The sequence below is a fragment of the Triticum aestivum genome, chromosome 6D (assembly GCF_018294505.1).
Source record: "Triticum aestivum cultivar Chinese Spring chromosome 6D, IWGSC CS RefSeq v2.1, whole genome shotgun sequence".
Classification (NCBI taxonomy): Eukaryota; Viridiplantae; Streptophyta; class Magnoliopsida; order Poales; family Poaceae; genus Triticum; species Triticum aestivum.
The window spans coordinates 13,647,258-13,670,123 of record NC_057811.1 but is presented as its reverse complement, the minus strand read 5'-3'; the positions used below and the strand labels follow the sequence as shown (position 1 = coordinate 13,670,123).

Sequence of the window (22,866 nt, the reverse complement as noted above, 5' to 3'; positions counted from 1 at the left end):
CTTGATTGGCTAACTACCGATGAATTTGAAAACCTTACCAATTGGTATGTTCTGTTCTCAATATTAGCATGCTTGCATATTTCCATTGCATTGTCCTTTTCGAAGTTGCACTGTTTATTACTGAGACCCTACACAAATAGAATTTTGTATATTGGCAAAGCATTTTTTTTTAAATTGTACTGCTTGAGCGCATGCTCTTCATAAACAGAAATTTGTAAAATAATGATGCAAAACGTTCTACTGTGTGGTTACAACTTACAATTTTAGTCGCAGAAATGCTAAAATAACTTTTGTGAGATGCATTTCCATACATGTTATCTTTTGTCCGAATTTTCTTAAAACAAGATTTAGTTGCAGGCTTGCAACTGGTGTCTTTGTGCAGAGCATCAAATTGATTAGGTTACCTTCACGGCTGATGGGAATACGAATAGTATAAAGGATATCATATACTATGTTTTAGGTTGTGCTCGTTGATCTTCAGACATATTTAGACGCAAAGCAATATGACCATGAGTTATCTTATGGTTCGTATCACGATGTTTGAAACAAATAGAAGTTATGCTAGCGTATACAACGAGGAAGAAAACACAAATAAAAATATATCATGGTTTGGTCTGTACTCTCCCATCCCCAGCAATGAGCATTCTTTTGCAAAAATTGGTTTAAACTATCTTCTGGAAAGAATGTAGGAAATATTTGATGAAGGGGAAGAATAATAAGGCTGTCACCATGATGTTGAGATATTTATCTGTTTGGACTAATCTTTTGGGCTGCTGCCCTAGTTAATATTGCATTACCTTGTTCTTATACCTTTCTTCTCTGGCATTGCCCTTTTTTTAAGAAAGATGCTAGCATGGGTGTGCAGCTGTGGAACACACCAGAATTAATGTCACAAATAGTATCCGGTTTTACATCGGCCTTTAGAATCATCTTCTTGTGCAAACTCAGTATGTGTCCTTATCCTTACTGCACTTTGACCCATTCCTTATAATAATTACAGGTCTGAACTCTGAGGGCATGGAGGAGTCGTGGGAGCATACATAGAACAGAAAAAAAAACATGATATATGTCCATTTTGCTCCGGTGAATGTTTAAGAAAGCTTCGGTGCTAGAATTTGTTTCTTTTGTCTTGGATGTGGTTTATTATAAACTGGATTGAGATAAACTGATAGTGGTTGGACAGAAACAAAATTGAATCTCTTTTATGGGATCCATTGACATTTTCCTTATTTATTTACTTGTGATGAAAAGTAACAATTTATCCCATGTCTTACTGCAAAGATAATGAAGAGGATAGTAGCAGAACGGAAGCATAAGAACACACTTTTCATTTGGACCACCAAGAATATTTCATGAAGGACAAATAGAAGTTCAGAATTTAGTTTCACATGCATGTTCATTTCATGAATTTTAGTTGACAAAAAAGGCAAACTTATTTCCTAATAAATAATATAACAGAATTGGGGATTGGACTATGTGTGCTTATCTATTTTACATTATACTAATGGAAATAGAGGTTTCTATGTCATAGGGCATTTACAAAGTTAGTCTAAAAACATTGATGTTCAGAAAAGTAGCTACGGCATTAATACTGATCTGAACAATTGCAGGGCTACAAGCTAACATGTTGTCCTAGAGACAGAGGCTGCCACACAAGTAATGCGACCCAACAACAATCCACAAAATGAAAATCAGTCTCACAGATACACACTGAAAGCTAGCAGAAATAAGAAATGCAAGATATCTAAGGAGAGAAACCAGGAATGTTAAGTTTTTTTTTTCATTGAGGAAAGGGAAATAGCAGGAGGGGCTGAAATTAACACTCCCTTATAGGAAAAGCTAACTGTCGAAAGAAATAATTATCTGTAAAACATGCAACAATCAGAGGCTGGGATGGTACGAGCATCACCCAATCAACATGAACAGCCACAAACTAGTCTAGCACAAAATAACATGAGCACAGTGAGAAATTTGAACCTTTCGCAACGCACAAAACTCTGCACCAAGAGTAAATTCATGAGACTAGAACATCAACAGAGGGAAAACTAAATACGGTACTATAGCCTGGCCCTTTCTTGCACACAGGAGCAAGACGAAGAGAAACACTCATGGCCAAGAAATGGTGATCTGAAGCTACATATTATTTTTCAGTACTACCTCACACCATCTTGTAGTAACTGAGGACGACTCACATGTCGAAGGTGTGATGGCTGCTGTTATTGAGTGATAATTGGTGTGAAGTGTGAACTACCATGAGAGGTTAGACAATGGCATGTTGGTTGGTTCTTAAAAGGAAATACTTGTTTATTAAGAAATGCATCTTTTCTTTAAACCACATTTTTATTCAATATAAGCTCTCGAAAAAAGCAAGTGCTCCGTGCAAAAAAATGTGGACATGATAAGGATTGGCAATCTGCACCACAATCCCCCCCCCCCCCCCCCCCCCCCATGCACAAGAAAGTACATTTCATTTCTGAGCGAAAATTAACAATCCACATGGTATTACAAAAGTAGGATGTATTTGTTTATTTGGACTTATTTTAAATGCCCAAATAAAATTTCTACCAAGTGGTGTGCCTGGAGACACTCAGAGGCTAATTGGTTTGATGTGGCATTGCAATAGTTGACGATTCTTAAAAAAAGGCCACCATTTGGTGAGCTATCAATTGATTCTTTCCAATCTCCAATAAATTACCAATTTTGAAAACTTCCGGTTTTGTCAAACGTTGACCTGTTGCCCTAGTCCTAAAAAAACGGAGCACACCCCCGAGTCACATCCATTTGGTAGCTCTGGCAGGTGCCCCCCAGCCGCCATCACCACAAACTCCCCCTCCCCTCCCACCCCCGTCATACCATCATGTCGCCACTAGAAGAGCCACCCTAGAAGCCCACGTTGGCTCTAGGGAAAGTGGCAGCAGGGCTTCCCCTGCTTGCCGTCATCGCACGTCCTCCATGCCCCCATCCCCGTCAATATCCGTCGCGGCTGCTGCCCTTTGATCATCCGATGCTCCCTCTCGACGCGATGCGGCCCACTTCCTGCTTGATGTGCTAGTTGGGGATCTCGTGCTTCTATGCGGTGGCACGGGATCGAGATCTGGGCCGATCGGGGCCATTGTGGATGGGGCATAACTCCGATGGTCGCTTCCGTTCTTGCTAGTGCTCGCATCCGATAATATTGGCGAACATCTCGATCAAGGTGTTTCATTTGGGAGGATTTCTATCCTTCAGATTTGGCCTGGTGACACCGGCCGATGACATGTACTGATGAGGTTGCAGGATGCAGGAGGAAGGCTCCATTTTTTGCGGCTCTCACTTCGGCCAATTTGCCTTCAACGGTGTGATGCAATGTATGGACGGTGATTTGATGCCGGGGGTATGGTGGTGCAGTCGTGTGGTGGGAATCCTACCCCAACACATGTAGTAGCTGGTATTGTGGAAAATTAATGGTGAGAACACATGATTGACTTCAAATTGGTGGTGCTTCTTGAGATCCTAGGTGAAAATCCTAGGTCTGGCCCGAGATGGTTATACCTGGTAATGGTGATGTTTTTGCATCGTGACCTTGGTAAAGGCACTGTTATAATATGCTCAGATTTGTTCTTTAGGGTGAAAACCTATAATCTAGCCTTTCCTGCATGGTTTGATCCGGGCAGCGGCGACACTTGAGCATAGTTCCCTTATTGGAGGTGTTATTACTGAAGAGATGATTGGTGCGGATATGATTGTCGATGTAGTTTATTAGTCGCTCCTTTGCTTGCATCATTCTTTTTCCTTTTTCTATGCTAAGGAATAGCTTTGATCTTGTAAGACTTTGCTATTTAGCCGGCGTGTTTAGTTGTGTGTGTCCCTTTCCGTTGGTTGTGTGCATCCTAACTATGCAAACATCAGGTGTGTGCTCATTATTTTGTATCCACTTGATGCTTCATTTTTGAGTCTCCACTTTTTTTCAAAAAAATGTTGGCTTGCCAAAAATTGGCATCAAACAACTTGAGCCCAACTACCATGGCCGTGCATCCTTCATTGGCATTTGTTTCTGGAACCTATCATTCTAGGGCAGGCACATGATGGATCAAACCGCGCAATGATGGAGTCCAGATGTTGCACGCGGCCAATGTAAAGTTATATCTAGCCTACTTTGGACATCATTCATTTTGTTGAAGCTACCTTGAATGACATTATCAAATAAGTTAGAAAGAGGAGATGTTCTTGTATTTCCTTCCAATTCAACCTTCATGTCATACAAGAAGGTCATCGGCATCATATACTGCATCCTTGCGTTTCAGAAGGAACAAGGCCACATAGTGTATGTGGCTCCTCCACTCCGCACTATCAATGAGATTATGCATTTGCCGGAAGAGTATCACTAAGAAGGTGCTTGTAATACCAATGCCATCCTTTGCAGACGATGACGCTATGACATCCTCTCCCACAATGAGCCTAAGTTGCTTTTGGCACAGTTTTTTATCATATGTGTATTTAGTTTCCTCCAAAATCTCATTGTATAGCTAAGTTGACAAGATATCATGTGAAGACAATTGATATGACATTCAAGAGAAAAAATGGATTGTATATATATAGAAGGATAGAGTTGCATAGCACGATTGATATGACATTCTTTATGAGGGTTTTACTTTTGAACCATGCATGACGACTTCTTGTATTATATTAAAGAGAGGGAGAAATACACGACCAACAACCAACGTAGTTACAACAAGAACAACCTATACTCATGAAAAAAAAATGACCCCAAAACCTTGACCACCAAACCGCCTAAAACCACAACAGAGCCAACTAATGTAATACAAAATGACCTAGACTTGCTTCTACCCATTGCACCGCATCAGTCTTAATTTGATCAATGAATCCTTGAAGCAGCATGTGGGAATTTAAAAAGATCCTGCTATTTCTTTCCGTCCATATGCACCAGATAATTAACGGTACCATAGTGTTCAACGAAATCCGGATTCATGGACTTTATTTCTGGCCTGTTGCCACGAATCCCGGAGATCACGAGCATTTTGAGGGATAGCCTTGCTCAGATTTGTCCAAAGAAGCACTGAAATCCAAATGATGGTCACTACACTGTAACCCATGAAGAGATGATGTGCCGATTCTTGCGAAATACTGCAGAAAGAGCATGCATCATTATGAGCGAAAATCACGCTTTGCGAGATGGCCTCTGTCCAGACACATCCCATGACAACCAGCCAAAGAAAGAGTTTGCAAGCAGTACTACACATAACCGATGCAGCGAAGTGCGCTTTAATGATGGTGTCTCACAGTTAATGATAGTGCTTTGCAACGTCAACATTAGCATGGACCAATCTCATACTTTTCTGGCTGCTATCTTACCATCATATTAGTGTGAAGAAATTCTTAAATATTGTGTATTTTTGTGTTTTCAAGTATGCTAACTGTGTAGTTGTTCCATTAATAATAAGAAAACGGGTGCCAATGCGTTGCCAAATTAAGTTCTATCGACATAATCAAGTATTTCCTTCTTTTTCTTGAGTCTAACAAAACCAATTATTGCCTGTCCACCCAATAGGATAAAAATTTGCCGGTAAATGTCACAGTAATTGTGTGGTGTGGTGTAAGTCACAACTTTCTAGTGAGGTCTCATACTATTGGTGAGGTGCAATGAGCAACTTAATTCCATATGCAACTCTCTTTTGTCTATATATAAGTGGACCTTTTTACAAGTATCACCTACTCCCTCCGTTCCAAAATACTTGACTTCCATTTGTCCAAAAATAGATGTACCTATATACTAAAACATGTCTAGTTACATCTATATTTTGACAAATGGAAGGCATGTATTGTGGAACGGAGGGAGTATCAGGCAATCACCATACGAATATAATCATTTTCCTGTATTTAGCTATATTGAGCTATTGGAGAAAACCAAGTCAAATCCCATGATGTTAAGCAGATCAGATTGGATGCTTCCCAAGATAGATGAGTGTGTCAGTTTGAAACTATTTATGTAAAGATTAGATGATATAGGTCGTCATCTGTTATCCACTAGAGCATTAATGAATAGCAAACAGAACACCTATTGGACCCTGGAATAAGTTTGTTTTATTAGATTGTTGATCAACTTGCATGCATATGTGTTAATTAAAAAAGAGACTGATCAAATAGCACGCATTAGTGAAGAAGAAGCAATATTCTTTCCGATGTACAAACAATTATAAGCATGTTTTTGAGCATTACAATGGGTAATTTGGACACCGCTGATATCACTAGCTGTGTCTGCCTCCTCTTGTTTAACTGCTGTCATCTGGAAAGTAGTGGAATAATTAAGCTGATTTATCACGCTGTGGTTTCAGTTGGCATGTTTAACAGTGATTCATGTGTCTTAATATAGTGAGACTGGTTTTATTGGACCTAATTTCACAGGCCATTAGTATGAAATTGCTAGTGTATCAGGACTGGACATAAGATGGCTGTGTATGTACTGTATCAGGCAAAAAGCGACAGCGAGCCAAATATTCAAACCATGCATATGTGACTGATTTGTGATTTGTAACGAAGTACAACCTATAATCTCTCTTTGATCCGAAGACATTTTTTTTTCACGGTTTGTGCGGCAACGAAGTTCTTCATGATAACACATGCATAAGTGAAAAATACTACCGATTTGCATAGCACCATGCAAAACGGCTCTACTGCCCCTTGGCAAATTTGTAATTCTGTTCAAATCTTCTGCTCCGTGGTTGACTACTAGTCCTTTTTTGGCAAACTCCGAGCCCTGCCCTCCCAAAGAGGGGGGCTCCCTGCTTTCATTAAAACCAGAACCAAAAGGCTCCACCAGGATTACAATTTGAGTAACATGACAAACCTCAAAGATAAAGAAAATTACAGTCATGCCCTTAAGATACATGTGCCGAGGGACAAAAACACACGTCAATAGTTGCTTCACGGACTGCCACCAGGACCCAGAACGCCAACAACGTGTCTGGCATCCTTGGTTCCATCGACCAGTTCTTCATCCGGTTCCCCTCCCCCTTACTCATGCTGAAGTGAAGTGAGAAAGCACCAGGAGGAGGTGGACGAGGGCACCTTGGGCTCCATCTTCGTGGGCGGCTCACGCTGCAGCTTGGCGCCAGAGCGGCTCCCACTGGCTGCATCTGCATCTCGGCGCCCCGGCAGCTCGGAGGCGCAACAGCTCCATCTGCATCTCAGCAGCCCGGCAGCTCCCGCTGCAGCTCGGAGCTGCGGAATGGACAAATGGGGTCGCCGTTGCTCGTATCAACGAGCCAAATCCTTGTAGTTGCCACTGTCGCTCCCTGAAGCTGGTGACTTTCCACAGCAAGGGAGGCTCCAACAAGACCATAACGGGCGCTGTTGCCGCTCAGGTACACACTAACCTCCTTCGGTGTTTGATGAATCTGTAGAATTTTTGTGAGCTCGTTAGCTTCATCTCCACCGATAGTTGTGACCCTCACCGCTGCAAAATCCCAACTTAGTTTACCCTTGCAACCTTAGCTCATGGAAGCCATCATCAAGGACGGGTACATGGGCCTGGATAATACCTAACTGATCTATGATGAAAGAAAAGACATGAAAATCCAGTACACATCATCAGAAGCTTTAATTTATCAAGAAAAACACATTTATAGAATTTCTAATTAGCTCAATTTATAGTAGAAATAAAAATAAATCACATGTTCAAATGAATGAGGAGGGCTCAAGACCCCGAATCAGATGTGAAAACCGAGAGTGAGATAAATTAGAACTGACACCTATTTACAAGTGTCCCAAAGTAAGTGTCGGCGAGTACTAATTTTGACACTTATCTCATGCAATTGATTTTCCCTAAATCAAAGAAGAAATAACACAGGAAGTACGTAAAGTCCAGGCTGGTCAAGTCTCCAGTGACAACCGCTATGTGGCAACTAATTACGTATTTGAAGCTGGTCAGCCTGCCTCATGTTTATTGATTCTCGGTATAAATACGTAATTAGTGCCACCAAGAAGAGCCAAAATGACTCAGTCCCAACCAAACCAAGTTTCATCCACCATCAGATCAAGCAACCTCTGATAAAGAAACCAAACCTGTGAAATAAACCAACTATAAAATTTACATGAATCAAAATTTTAGGCAAACAAAAGATTAATTTCTTACTCGAGACAATATTGATATTGGGCAAGTCCATTTTATAAAAAAAAAGAGAAATGTGAACTTTTAAAATTACATCCACGAAAATAATAAAATCATACTCATATTTACCTAAAAGGTTCTCAAAATAAAACCATGTCTGATAAGCCTTGTGCTGCGTATGTGCAGTTCATCAAGAATTTAACAAAACTCTTGAAAAGACAACTAAAATGAGAAAGTTATGAATCCTTGGGGATGTAATGGAGGGAGGCGAAGAAGGAAGGGAACTTGCCAACATTCCAAAAATTCCAGCAATTCCATATTCTGGGTTGAGCGAATGGAGAAACCGTACATATGTAAAATGGCAGAACTATAAGCCCTCATGACAGTGGTGAAATAGAGAACATGACAACATATCATCAAATCTACAAATTCAAAGTAATGACAAAGAAAAAGATAAGTCGATGAACCTTGTATAACTGTCAACAAACCTTTCAGAACATTTTCTTGCTTTCGACAGAACAGACCGCTGGATAAATATGACTCTTTGACATTGACCCTCTGGTAGCAAAGAATTTTATCCGATGTCAAAATTTAACCTACAACTTGCTAGTAAATCAATATGAATGGAGAACAAGAGCAGCATAAAAAAAATCTTGCTTTCGACCGGAAGGACCGCTAGATAAATATGACTCTTTGACATTGACCCTCTGGTTGCAAAGAATTTTATCCGATGTCAAAATTTAACCTACAACTTGCTAGTAAATCAATATGAATGGAAAACAAGAGCGGCATCAAAAAAGTTCTTGCTTTCTACAGGAAGGACTGCTGGATAAATATGACTCTTTGACATTGACCCTCTGGTTGCAAAGAATTTTATCCGATGTCAAAATTTAACCTATAACTTGCTACTAAATCAATATGAATGGAGAACAAGAGCGGCATAAAAAAATAACTCTGATTCAAGAGTACCACAACGAAAATGGCGGATACCCTTTGTGGATGCATATGAGCAAGACTAACAATTACGGCTTACCACAACATGTATTTCTCCAGGCAAATAGGATACTGACAAGCCCAACAAAAGCACATGCGACTAATTAGTACATATAACTGAACGATGATGTCTTAATGTGAGAAGAACAGGCTGACAACCGATATTATGAAGTGATGTCAAAATCAATAGAGAGAACACAATACCTTGACATGTTGGGATTATGTCTTGTCTATAGGCTAAAGATTTTGATGCAACATCAACCAAATCTTGTTGCTGCTGATCAAATGCCTGAAAACAATGTGTTATACAATTAGTCTGGTGTACTCCAAGATAGTATTTTAACCTGGTAAGATAAAGATACTTACCATTCGCATATATGCAATGCGCTTTTCCATAATATGTTTCTCATTAAGTATTTTGGCTTCGAAATACAAGACCTCAGACCAAGAGAGTCCAGTTAGATTTTGTGGATGCATACCGAAAGTGAAAACAGAGCACGTGGAAGGGGGTAAAAAAGGTAATGTAATATTTTGTATGCAGTATGCATGGTACCTTCACTGAATAGTCAACAAGAGGTCTTCTTAAAAGTGCAATCTCTTCTTATTTAACCTTAGCAAAAAGCCTGTGGAAGGAGGGAAATATCTTCATCAGGAACATTAGATCCCATATGCTTGAGAGTACAGAGCAAGTGAATTATACACCTCCATACCTTGCCTAGCTAGTTGATCCTGGTATCATACTCTCCTTTGCAGTGCCTGAAAGGAAAGGCTCTTTTCTGTATCACATAGCTCTTCAGGCAAAAAGTTAATGTGAGGGTAACAATGGCCTGATGATAATATTTTACAGTGGCAACTGCTTGATAAATAATTAAATGATTATATAGAAATGAAGTTTACAGAACCCATTTTATGCCATTGACAACCCTTAGAAGAACAACGAATAATCCAATAAAAAAAGAAAATAAGATAAACTGATACAAATGAAATACTCCGATACAAAGAAAGAAAATAAGAGGGAGTACACACTGAACGCATCCCTGCCTGCCCCTGAGTATATCCGCATGCTGAGTAATATGTTCGGGATCGTAGCAGAAATTTAAAATTTTCTACGTATCACCAAGATCAATCTATGGAGTCATCTAGCAACGAGAGAGAGGGGAGTGCATCTACATACCCTTGTAGATCGCGCACGGAAGCGTTCAAGAGAACGGGGTTGATGGAGTCGTACTCGTCGTGATCCAAATCACCGATGATCCTAGCGCCGAACGGACGGCACCTCCGCGTTCAACACACGTACGGAGCGGGGACGTCTCCTCCTTCTTGATCCAGCAAGGGGGGAGGAGAAGTTGATGGAGATCCAGAAGCACGACGGCGTGGTGGTGGAAGTAGCGGGATCCCGGCAGGGCTTCGCCAAGCGCAAGCGGGGAGGAAGAGGTGTCACGGGAGGGAGGGAGGCGCCAGGGCTTGGGGTGCTGCTCCCATGCGCCTCCCCACTATATATAGGGGTGGAGGGGGCTGGTTTCTTGCCCTCCAAGTCCATTGGGGCGTTGGCAAAGGTGGGGGAAAGAAATCCCATCATTTCCCTTCCCCACCGATTGTTATCCCCCTTTTTTAGGGATCTTGATCTTATCCCTTCGGGATATGATCTTATTCCTTCTAAGGTGGGATCTTGGTGCGCCTTGACCAGGGGTGTGGGGCCTTGCCCCCACTACCCACGTTCATGTGGGTCCCCCATGCAGGTGGGCCCCACTTCGGAACCTTCTAGAACCTTCCCGGTACAATACCGAAAAATCCCGAACATTTTCCGGTGGCCAAAATAGGACTTCCCATATATAAATCTTTACCTCCGGACCATTCCGGAACTCCTCGTGACGTCCGGGATCTCATCCGGGACTCCGAACAACTTTCGGTTAACCGCATACTAATATCTCTACAACTCTAGCGTCACCGAACCTTAAGTGTGTAGACCCTACGGGTTCGGGAGACATGCAGACATGACCGAGACGACTCTCCGGTCAATAACCAACAGCGGGATCTGGATACCCATGTTGGCTCCCACATGTTCCACGATGATCTCATCGGATGAACCACGATGTCGAGGATTCAATCAATCCCGTATACAATTCCCTTTGTCAATCGGTACGTTACTTGCCCGAGATTCGATCGTCGGTATCCCAATACCTTGTTCAATCTCGTTACCGGCAAGTCACTTTACTCGTACCGTAATGCATGATCCCGTGACCAAACACTTGGTCACATTGAGCTCATTATGATGATGCATTACCGAGTGGGCCCAGAGATACCTCTCCGTCATACGGAGTGACAAATCCCAGTCTCGATTCGTGCCAACCCAACAGACACTTTCGGAGATACCCGTAGTGCACCTTTATAGCCACCCAGTTACGTTGTGACGTTTGGCACACCCAAAGCACTCCTATGGTATCCGGGAGTTGCACAATCTCATGGTCTAAGGAAATGATACTTGACATTTGGAAAAGCTCTAGCAAACGAACTACACGATCTTGTGCTATGCTTAGGATTGGGTCTTGTCCATCACATCATTCTCCTAATGATGTGATCCCGTTATCAATGACATCCAATGTCCATAGTCAGGAAACCATGACTATCTGTTGATCAATGAGCTAGTCAACTAGAGGCTCACTAGGGACATGTTGTGGTCTATGTATTCACACATGTATTACGATTTCCGGATAACACAATTATAGCATGAACAATAGACAATTATCATGAACAAGGAAATATAATAATAACCATTTTATTATTGCCTCTAGGGCATATTTCCAACAGTCTCCCACTTGCACTAGAGTCAATAATCTAGTTACATTGTGATGAATCGAACACCCATAGAGTTCTGGTGTTGATCATGTTTTGCTCTAGGGAGAGGTTTAGTCAACGGATCTGCTACATTCAGGTCCGTATGTACTTTACAAATATCTATGTCTCCATTTTGAACATTTTCACGAATGGAGTTGAAGCGACGCTTGATATGCCTGGTCTTCCTGTGAAACCTGGGCTCCTTGGCAAGGGCAATAGCTCCAGTGTTGTCACAGAAGAGAGTCATCGGGCCCGACGCATTGGGAATAACTCCTAGGTCGGTAATGAACTCCTTCACCCAGATTGCTTCTTGTGCTGCCTCTGAGGCCGCCATGTATTCCGCTTCACATGTAGATCCCGCCACAACGCTTTGCTTGCAACTGCACCAGCTTACTGCCCCACCATTCAAAATATACACGTATCCGGTTTGTGACTTAGAGTCATCCAGATCTGTGTCGAAACTAGCATCGACGTAACCCTTTACGACGAGCTCTTCGTCACCTCCATAAACGAGAAACATATCCTTAGTCCTCTTCAGGTACTTCAGGATATTCTTGACCGCTGTCCAGTGTTCCATGCCGGGATTACTTTGGTACCTTCCTACCAAACTTACGGCAAGGTTTACATCAGGTCTGGTACACAGCATGGCATACATAATAGACCCTATGGCCGAGGCATAGGGGACGACACTCATCTTTTCTCTATCTTCTGCCGTGGTCGGGCATTGAGCCGTGCTCAATTGCACACCTTGCAATACAGGCAAGAACCCCTTCTTGGACTGATCCATATTGAACTTCTTCAATATCTTGTCAAGGTACGTACTTTGTGAAAGACCAATGAGGCGTCTTGATCTATCTCTATAGATCTTGATGCCTAATATATAAGCAGCTTCTCCAAGGTCCTTCATTGAAAAACACTTGTTCAAGTAGGCCTTTATGCTTCCCAAGAATTCTATATCATTTCCCATCAACAGTATGTCATCCACATATAATATGAGAAATGCTACAGAGCTCCCACTCACTTTCTTGTAAACACAGGCTTCTCCATAAGTCTGTGTAAACCCAAACGCTTTGATCATCTCATCAAATCGAATGTTCCAACTCCGAGATGCTTGCACCAGCCCATAGATGGAGCGCTGGAGCTTGCATACCTTGTTAGCATTCTTAGGATCGACAAAACCTTCCGGCTGCATCATATACAATTCTTCCTTAAGAAAGCCGTTAAGGAATGCCGTTTTGACGTCCATTTGCCATATCTCATAATCATAGTATGCGGCAATTGCTAACATGATTCGGACGGACTTCAGCTTCGCTACGGGTGAGAAAGTCTCATCGTAGTCAACCCCTTGAACTTGTCGATAACCCTTAGCGACAAGTCGAGCTTTATAGATGGTAACATTACCATCCGCGTCTGTCTTCTTCTTAAAGATCCATTTGTTTTCTATCGCTCGCCGATCATCGGGCAAGTCTGTCAAAGTCCACACTTTGTTTTCATACATGGATCCTATCTCGGATTGCATGGCTTCAAGCCATTTGTCGGAATCTGGGCCCGCCATTGCTTCTTCATAGTTCGAAGGTTCACCGTTGTCTAACAACATGATTTCCAAGACAGGGTTGCCGTACCACTCTGGCGCGGAACGTGTCCTTGTGGACCTACGAAGTTCAGTAGGAGCTTGATCCGAAGTACCTTGATCATCATCATCATTAACTTCCTCTCTAGTCGGTGCAGGCACCACAGGAACATCTTCCTGAGCTGCGCTACTTTCCGGTTCAAGAGGTAGTACTTCATCAAGTTCCACTTTCCTCCCACTTACTTCTTTCGAGAGAAACTCTTTCTCCAGAAAGGACCCGTTCTTGGCAACAAAGATCTTGCCTTCGGATCTGAGGTAGAAGGTATACCCAATGGTTTCCTTAGGGTATCCTATGAAGACGCATTTTTCCGACTTGGGTTCGAGCTTTTCAGGTTGAAGTTTCTTGACATAAGCATCGCATCCCCAAACTTTTAGAAACGACAGCTTAGGTTTCTTCCCAAACCATAATTCATACGGTGTCGTCTCAACGGATTTCGACGGAGCCCTATTTAAAGTGAATGCGGCAGTCTCTAAAGCATAGCCCCAAAATGAGAGCGGTAGATCGGTAAGAGACATCATAGATCGCACCATATCCAATAGAGTGCGATTACGACGTTCGGACACACCATTTCGCTGAGGTGTTCCAGGCGGCGTGAGTTGTGAAACTATTCCACATTTCCTTAAGTGTGTGCCAAATTCGTGACTCAAATATTCCCCTCCACGATCTGATCGTAAGAACTTTATTTTCCTGTCACGTTGATTCTCAACCTCACTCTGAAATTCCTTGAACTTTTCAAAGGTCTCAGACTTGTGTTTCATTAGGTAGACATACCCATATCTACTCAAGTCATCAGTGAGAGTGAGAACATAACGATAGCCACCGCGAGCCTCAACACTCATTGGACCGCACACATCAGTATGTATGATTTCCAATAAGTTGGTTGCTCGCTCCATTGTTCCGGAGAACGGAGTCTTGGTCATCTTACCCATGAGGCATGGTTCGCACGTGTCAAATGATTCGTAATCAAGAGACTCCAAAAGTCCATCTGCATGGAGCTTCTTCATGCGTTTGACACCAATGTGACCAAGACGGCAGTGCCACAAGTATGTGGGACTATCATTATCAACCTTACATCTTTTGGTATTCACACTATGAATATGTGTAACACTACGTTCGAGATTCATTAAGAATAAACCATTAACCAGCGGGGCATGACCATAAAACATATCTCTCATATAAATAGAACAACCATTATTCTCGGATTTAAATGAGTAGCCATCTCGAATTAAACGAGATCCTGATACAATGTTCATGCTCAAAGCTGGCACTAAATAACAATTATTGAGGTTTAAAACTAATCCCGTAGGTAAATGTAGAGGTAGCGTGCCGACGGCGATCACATCGACCTTGGAACCATTCCCGACGCGCATCGTCACCTCGTCCTTTGCCAGTCTCCGTTTATTCCGCAGCTCCTGCTTTGAGTTACAAATATGAGCAACCGCACCGGTATCAAATACCCAGGAGCTACTACGAGTGCTGGTAAGGTACACATCAATAACATGTATATCACATATACCTTTGGTGTTGCCGGCCTTCTTGTCCGCTAAGTACTTGGGGCAGTTCCGCTTCCAGTGACCACTTCCCTTGCAATAAAAGCACTCAGTCTCAGGCTTGGGTCCATTCTTTGGCTTCTTCCCGGCAACTGGCTTACCGGGCGCGGCAACTCCCTTGCCGTCCTTCTTGAAGTTCTTCTTACCCTTGCCTTTCTTGAACTTAGTGGTTTTATTCACCATCAACACTTGATGTTCCTTTTTGATCTCCACCTCCGCTGATTTCAGCATTGAATATACCTCAGGAATGGTCTTTTCCATCCCCTGCATATTGAAGTTCATCACAAAGCTCTTGTAGCTCGGTGGAAGCGACTGAAGGATTCTGTCAATGACCGCGTCATCCGGGAGATTAACTCCCAGCTGAGTCAAGCGGTTGTGTAACCCAGACATTTTGAGTATGTGCTCACTGACAGAACTATTTTCCTCCATCTTACAACTGAAGAACTTGTCGGAGACTTCATATCTCTCGACCCGGGCATGAGCTTGGAAAACCATTTTCAGCTCTTCGAACATCTCATATGCTCCGTGTTGCTCAAAACGCTTTTGGAGCCCCGGTTCTAAGCTGTAAAGCATGCCGCACTGAACGAGGGAGTAATCATCAGCACGCTGCTGCCAAGCGTTCATAACGTCTTGGTTCTCTGGGATGGGTGCGTCACCTAGCGGTGCTTCTAGGACATAATCTTTCTTGGCAGCTATGAGGATGATCCTCAGGTTCCGGACCCAGTCCGTATAGTTGCTGCCATCATCTTTCAGCTTGGTTTTCTCTAGGAACGCGTTGAAGTTGAGGGCAACATTAGCGTGGGCCATTTGATCTACAAGACATATTGTAAAGATTTTAGACTAAGTTCATGATAATTAAGTTCATCTAATCAAATTATTCAATGAACTCCCACTCAGATAGACATCCCTCTAGTCATCTAAGTGAAACATGATCCGAGTCAACTAGGCCGTGTCCGATCATCACGTGAGACGGACTAGTCAACATCGGTGAACATCTTCATGTTGATCGTATCTTCTATACGACTCATGCTCGACCTTTCGGTCTTCCGTGTTCCGAGGCCATGTCTGTACATGCTAGGCTCGTCAAGTCAACCTAAGTGTATTGCGTGTGTAAATCTGGCTTACACCCGTTGTATTCGAACGTTAGAATCTATCACACCCGATCATCACGTGGTGCTTCGAAACAACGAACCTTCGCAACGGTGCACAGTTAGGGGGAACACTTTCTTGAAATTATTGCGAGGGATCATCTTATTTAAGCTACCGTCGTTCTAAGCAAATAAGATGTAAAACATGATAAACATCACATGCAATCAAATAGTGACATGATATGGCCAGTATCATATTGCTCCTTTGATCTCCATCTTCGGGGCGCCATGATCATCTTCGTCACCGGCATGACACCATGATCTCCATCATCGTGTCTTCATGAAGTTGTCACGCCAACGATTACTTCTACTTCTATGGCTAACGTGTTTAGCAATAAAGTAAAGTAATTTACATGGCGTTATTCAATGACACGCAGGTCATACAAAAATAAAGACAACTCCTATGGCTCCTGCCGGTTGTCATACTCATCGACATGCAAGTCGTGATTCCTATTACAAGAACATGATCAATCTCATACATCACATATATTTCATTCATCACATCCTTTTGGCCATATCACATCACAAGGCATATGCTGCAAAAACAAGTTAGACGTCCTCTAATTGTTGTTGCATGTTTTTACGTGGCTTCTATAGGTTTCTAGCAAGAACGTTTCTTACCTACGTAAAACCACAACGTGATATGCCAACTTCTATTTACCCTTCATAAGGACCCTTTTCATCGAATCCGATTCGACTAAAGTGGGAGAGACAGACACCCGCTAGCCACCTTATGCAACTAGTGCATGTCAGTCGGTGGAACCTGTCTCACGTAAGCGTACGTGTAAGGTCGGTCCGGGCCGCTTCATCCCACGATGCCGCCGAAACAAGATAAGACTAGTAGTGGCAAGAAAATTGACAACATCTACTCCCACAACAAGTTTGTGTTCTACTCGTGCATAGAAACTACGCATAGACCTAGCTCATGATGCCACTGTTGGGGATCGTAGCAGAAATTTAAAATTTTCTACGTATCACCAAGATCAATCTATGGAGTCATCTAGCAACGAGAGAGAGGGGAGTGCATCTACATACCCTTGTAGATCGCGCGCGGAAGCGTTCAAGAGAACGGGGTTGATGGAGTCGTACTCGTCGTGATCCAAATCACCGATGATCCTAGCGCCGAACGGACGGCACCTCCGCGTTCAACACACGTACGGAGCGGGGACGTCTCCTCCTTCTTGATCCAGCAAGGGGGAGGAGAAGTTGATGGAGATCCAGCAGCACGACGGCGTGGTGGTGGAAGTAGCGGGATCCCGGCAGGGCTTCGCCAAGCGCAAGCGGGGAGGAAGAGGTGTCACGGGAGGGAGGGAGGCGCCAGGGCTTGGGGTGCTGCTCCCATGCGCCTCCCCACTATATATAGGGGTGGAGGGGGCTGGTTTCTTGCCCTCCAAGTCCATTGGGGCGTTGGCAAAGGTGGGGGAAAGAAATCCATCATTTCCCTTCCCCACCGATTGTTATCCCCCTTTTTAGGGATCTTGATCTTATCCTTCGGGATATGATCTTATTCCTTCTAAGGTGGGATCTTGGTGCGCCTTGACCAGGGGTGTGGGGCCTTGCCCCCACTACCCACGTTCATGTGGGTCCCCCCATGCAGGTGGGCCCCACTTCGGAACCTTCTAGAACCTTCCCGGTACAATACCGAAAAATCCCGAACATTTTCCGGTGGCCAAAATAGGACTTCCCATATATAAATCTTTACCTCCGGACCATTCCGGAACTCCTCGTGACGTCCGGGATCTCATCCGGGACTCCGAACAACTTTCGGTTAACCGCATACTAATATCTCTACAACTCTAGCGTCACCGAACCTTAAGTGTGTAGACCCTACGGGTTCGGGAGACATGCAGACATGACCGAGACGACTCTCCGGTCAATAACCAACAGCGGGATCTGGATACCCATGTTGGCTCCCACATGTTCCACGATGATCTCATCGGATGAACCACGATGTCGAGGATTCAATCAATCCCGTATACAATTCCCTTTGTCAATCGGTACGTTACTTGCCCGAGATTCGATCGTCAGTATCCCAATCCTTGTTCAATCTCGTTGCCGGCAAGTCACTTTACTCGTACCGTAATGCATGATCCCGTGACCAAACACTTGGTCACATTGAGCTCATTATGATGATGCATTACCGAGTGGGCCCAGAGATACCTCTCCATCATACGGAGTGACAAATCCCAGTCTCGATTCGTGCCAACCCAACAGACACTTTCGGAGATACCCGTAGTGCACCTTTATAGCCACCCAGTTACATTGTGACGTTTGGCACACCCAAAGCACTCCTATGGTATCCGGGAGTTGCACAATCTCATTGTCTAAGGAAATGATACTTGACATTTGGAAAAGCTCTAGCAAACGAACTACACGATCTTGTGCTATGCTTAGGATTGGGTCTTGTCCATCACATCATTCTCCTAATGATGTGATCCCGTTATCAATGACATCCAATGTCCATGGACTATCTGTTGATCAACAAGCTAGTCAACTAGAGGCTCACTAGGGACATGTTGTGGTCTATGTATTCACACATGTATTACGATTTTCGGATAACACAATTATAGCATGAACAATAGACAATTATCATGAACAATAGACAATTATCATGAACAAGGAAATATAATAATAACCATTTTATTATTGCCTCTAGGGCATATTTCCAACATAATACAGCACACACATCATGAAGTAGGAGGTAAAAAGATGCAGCGATTGGAAACTGCAAGTAGACAGAAAAAAGTTGAAGCATTACGGACCAAGGAGCGCTAAAAAAGCCTCATTACGCTGGACAAAAGAAGTTTCAGTCTGGAGATTTGTCTGTAACGCCTCCCCCAACTATACCCCTGTACATTTGCGTTAAGGGTCTAAAAAGTTTGATCTGAACGAATGAATATCACTGGGGAATATTTAAAACTAAAATATGCCTGAATAAAACAAGGTGAAAACATGATCTACTGACTCATTGCCTATCTGGCAGCAAAACTGAAAATAAAATGGAGAAAACACAGAAAAGCAAAGATGACAGGCTACACAAAACTCAGGAAAAACTAAATCTACACTGATACAGTTCACAATTAGTTATGCCACAAAAAAACTGATTATCCCAAAAACTGATTGCTGAACCTACAAAAACAAATTGCCCCATAATATAATCCCAACCTTATTTTGCATAAGATAAAAGTAGACAAACAACATCCCCACCGAGCATAAAACCTGATTCCCTGAACCTACAAAAGTGATTATCCCATACTACTATCACTGACTTATCCTGCATAAGATCTCGCTGCAGAAACAAAAAACTAAAATGAAGAAAACTGAACTGACACATCCATCAAGGCCTGCAGTTTACAAAAAAAAGGATGCGCATGTCAACCGTTTCTTCGACCATTGTTCATTTAGCAAATTAGGCCATGTAATCCATGACCGTCTACTCGTGTATTTTCTCAACCAGCCTAGGTTTTCTTGACCCATACTTCCTTTCCATTCAGGAGCCACAAGCTTTACCCAAATTTTCACATACAACTAAATAATGTTTACCCAGTCATAATGTTCTGGGCATTTTTCGGTACTACAGACAGAATGCTCGGTCAGCAGAAATGTGGCTACTTGGGCACAAGTAACAATAACAGAGACTAAATTACAGTCCGAAGTCAAGTCACCAGTACACTTATGTTGACACAGATTTTCATGCATTATAATCATAAGAGTATTACTGCAACTCATTCATAATACGCCTTAAAGAGATGGTAAGCACCGGCACAAGAACAGCATAGACGCGAGCGCAACTGGTGACGAGCTCACAACAAAGGAGAGCACAACACTTCTTTGGGAATAAGATGCAGTGACATATCCTATTTGTATTTTGAACATGAGCCATTGATAGAAGTATTTGGGAGCCAAGAGCAATCAATTCACCCTAATCACCTGGCTGCAATAAGCATAAGCACAATTCAAAATATTGAACGGGTGATAACCGAATAAATACCACTTCATTATTCCTTTACTAACCGAAGCAAAAATAATATATCTCTTGCTTCTCCCTTCTTGCCGTCACACAAACAGGGTGCACACAGCCCAATTTGTCAAAACATGTTCTGCGTCCATTGAATTCAAGAGGAGGCAAGGAAATTGAGGGAGCAAGAGACACTGCAGAAGCTAGTACCTACGGAGCAGCAGCACCATTCCAACCATCTCATCGCCGCCTTGAGCTTGAGGGAGGAGGGCCAGGGGCCTGGCATCGCGGGCCGCCCATGCTCTTCCTTCTTGCCGCTGTCCAGCGCTGCCACACCAAGCACGACCGCCGGAGCCCCGGTGAAGAGCGAGAACCTGCCAACCTCTGCGTCCAAGAGGGCGTTGAGCCCTGAGACAGAGCGGCGCATCCTCAGCGTTCTGCTTGACGCCGCCAAACAATAGCCGGTGGAGAGGCGACGACCGACCAGCGCCACCACTGTTTTCAGGTAAAGCTAGTGGAAATAGCATCCAAAGCATCAGGAAACACCCTGATTGCGTACTGAAAGTACAAAGAAGAACAATCACTTCTAAAACATATATGGCTTTCTTTTGTAGTACCAGCTCCAAGACCACAATTACCTGCTCAACTTCAGGATGTCGATCCGCTGCAGCTTCAACAACGATTGAGCAAGATATTTCTGCTTAGCCACCACCATACACAATTGAGTTGTTGATGATCAGATTCCTTGCAACACACAGAGCATCATGAATACTTCGCTTGGTCTCCCCATCATCCTTTTGCTGCCTGTGCAATAAACAAGAACACCAAAATACCAGTATCCATCAGTTTAGATATGACTTAAATGCATACTAAGACTGGAAGAAATAGTCGACCTTGGTGTTTCTCAGATATTTTGAGGACTTCAAATCTTACAATCCTAAAAGTAATAGCACACAACTAAATAGTAAAGATTTCTTTAATGTTATGATATTACTGTAAATATGTTCAACAACAAAATTGCCCAAATATCATGAACAACAGAGGTGCACTTGAAGTAACACACCATTGTAAATATCCATAATAAAAGCTCACCTCTTCAAACAAAAGAAGAGGCATAAATATCAAAACCTTCCCTGAGTAGTCTTTCCCCTCAGATATTTACACAAACAACTATTGTGCACATCTACAACCTCTCAATATGGGACAAAAAAATGTTGTAGATCGGGGGCGAGGCTAGGAAGAGATGTTGCTCAAGGCTGCTATACCTAGGGATGCTGGGTGGTGCACCGGTGCCGAGCATATCCACCCCAATCCGCTGCAGGGACAATTCAAACTCGAATCATGGTGGCTTCCCGTGCAACCCCATATCTTCATGGTTTGCTGCTCCAAACCTGAGCAATCCCCAAATCCTCAGCAGAGAAGGAACGCCGTCCCTTGGCTCATGGCTCGCCTATTGCCGGCCTTCTGCATCTTTCCTCCATCCCACTGCCATGGGCCTCTGGTCGCCATCACCATCATCCTCACCCACCCCCGCTCCTCCATAGGACACACCAGAGATGGCCGCCTGCTCACCCCAACGATCTGACCGCCCCTATGGCGCTGCAGATGGCAGGTGGAGGGGCTAGCATGGGGAGAAGGAGGAGTGGGGCGGCACGGGAGAGAGAGAGGAGGAGAGCCAGCGGCGCAGCAAGGGAGAGAGAGGAGGAAAAGGAGGAGAGGTGGCGGCGGCGCAGCAAGGGAGAGAGAGAGGAGGAAAAGGAGGAGAGGGAGGTCGAGGAGGAGGGAGGGAGTGGAATCTAGGTTTTTACCGGGCGTCGCTGCGACCCCTCCTCTCTCACACAGAACGCTAGCAAAACGCACTGCAATGCTGGGTCCTCAGGCAAACGAGGCCCACCCATTAGGCACACATAAGTAAAAATAAGATGTAAAGAAGGATGGACGGTTAAGCCTTTGACACAGCTGTAAAAGGTACATGCGCTGGTAGATCGAGCGCACCGCATGGATCGGCGGACGTAGATGCCCCAGAACGGCGGGTACTCTAGCGTTGTTTATATGCTCCGATAAGGATGCCATTTTTTTGGCTCTCGCGGAGAACCCTGATGTCGACCACCCTGGCTGGCACAATCTCTCACTGTGCACACAGAAAGGATCGGCACATGAATGCCGTGCCCTGAACACTTCGTCTTCAGCGTGTGTTGTGCGAGAATTTCTTGTGGTGCAGCATAGTGTATTTTTTATTTTGTATAATTATTTCATCTAGGGTAGCTTTGCTGATGTGCCACAAAGCCACTGTCATCACTGTAGCATGGGACTCTGACGACCCAGAAATGAAATAAAAAAAGGCATTGTTTTTTAGATCTGAAATCCGAACGACGGAGTTTGACATCCAAAACACCTGCACACTCTCAAGTCGGCAGCACAACACAATCTTCACTTTCTTTGAAGCTTTCACAGACCACAACGATTTCCACGGTCTCTCTACTTCTCTAGTGTCCGAATACTGACTAACTGAAATGCGAGGGAGGTAGTACAAATCACGCACGCACGCAGGGCATAACCCAAAATGAGTAGACATCAAATTTCAGATCCATCTCCTCCCAACAATCCTGAACCACCAAAACTACAAATTTATACGAGGCCGCCA

General features: G+C 43.5%; 1 protein-coding gene and 1 long non-coding RNA gene across 4 annotated transcripts; both read right to left on the bottom strand.

Moving 5' to 3' along the window:
* Positions 1-8,931: 8,931 nt before the first annotated feature.
* LOC123140769 (uncharacterized) lies at positions 8,932-9,517 on the bottom strand. The gene is made up of 3 exons (XR_006470065.1): positions 9,467-9,517; positions 9,305-9,389; positions 8,932-8,964 (listed from the first exon to the last, which is right to left on the bottom strand). It is a non-coding gene; the product is annotated as an uncharacterized lncRNA (long non-coding RNA).
* A 129-nt stretch (positions 9,518-9,646) lies between these two features.
* Positions 9,647-22,024, bottom strand: LOC123140768 (uncharacterized). Of its 3 annotated transcripts, none has more exons than XR_006470063.1 (6): positions 21,488-22,024; positions 20,861-21,026; positions 20,433-20,780; positions 19,430-19,491; positions 9,811-9,856; positions 9,647-9,723 (listed from the first exon to the last, which is right to left on the bottom strand). XR_006470063.1 is itself a non-coding variant. In XM_044560053.1 (4 exons), exons 2-4 carry the CDS (start codon positions 20,935-20,937, stop codon positions 19,431-19,433), a joined length of 486 nt encoding a protein of 161 aa, XP_044415988.1. In that variant the 5' UTR covers positions 20,938-21,026; positions 21,488-22,022; the 3' UTR covers positions 19,183-19,430. The 3 variants fall into 3 exon arrangements, 1 of the variants encoding a protein (XP_044415988.1); XR_006470064.1 differs by having other exon boundaries at positions 20,433-20,733; XM_044560053.1 differs by lacking the exons at positions 9,647-9,723; positions 9,811-9,856 and having other exon boundaries at positions 19,183-19,491; positions 21,488-22,022.
* Positions 22,025-22,866: the final 842 nt, after the last annotated feature.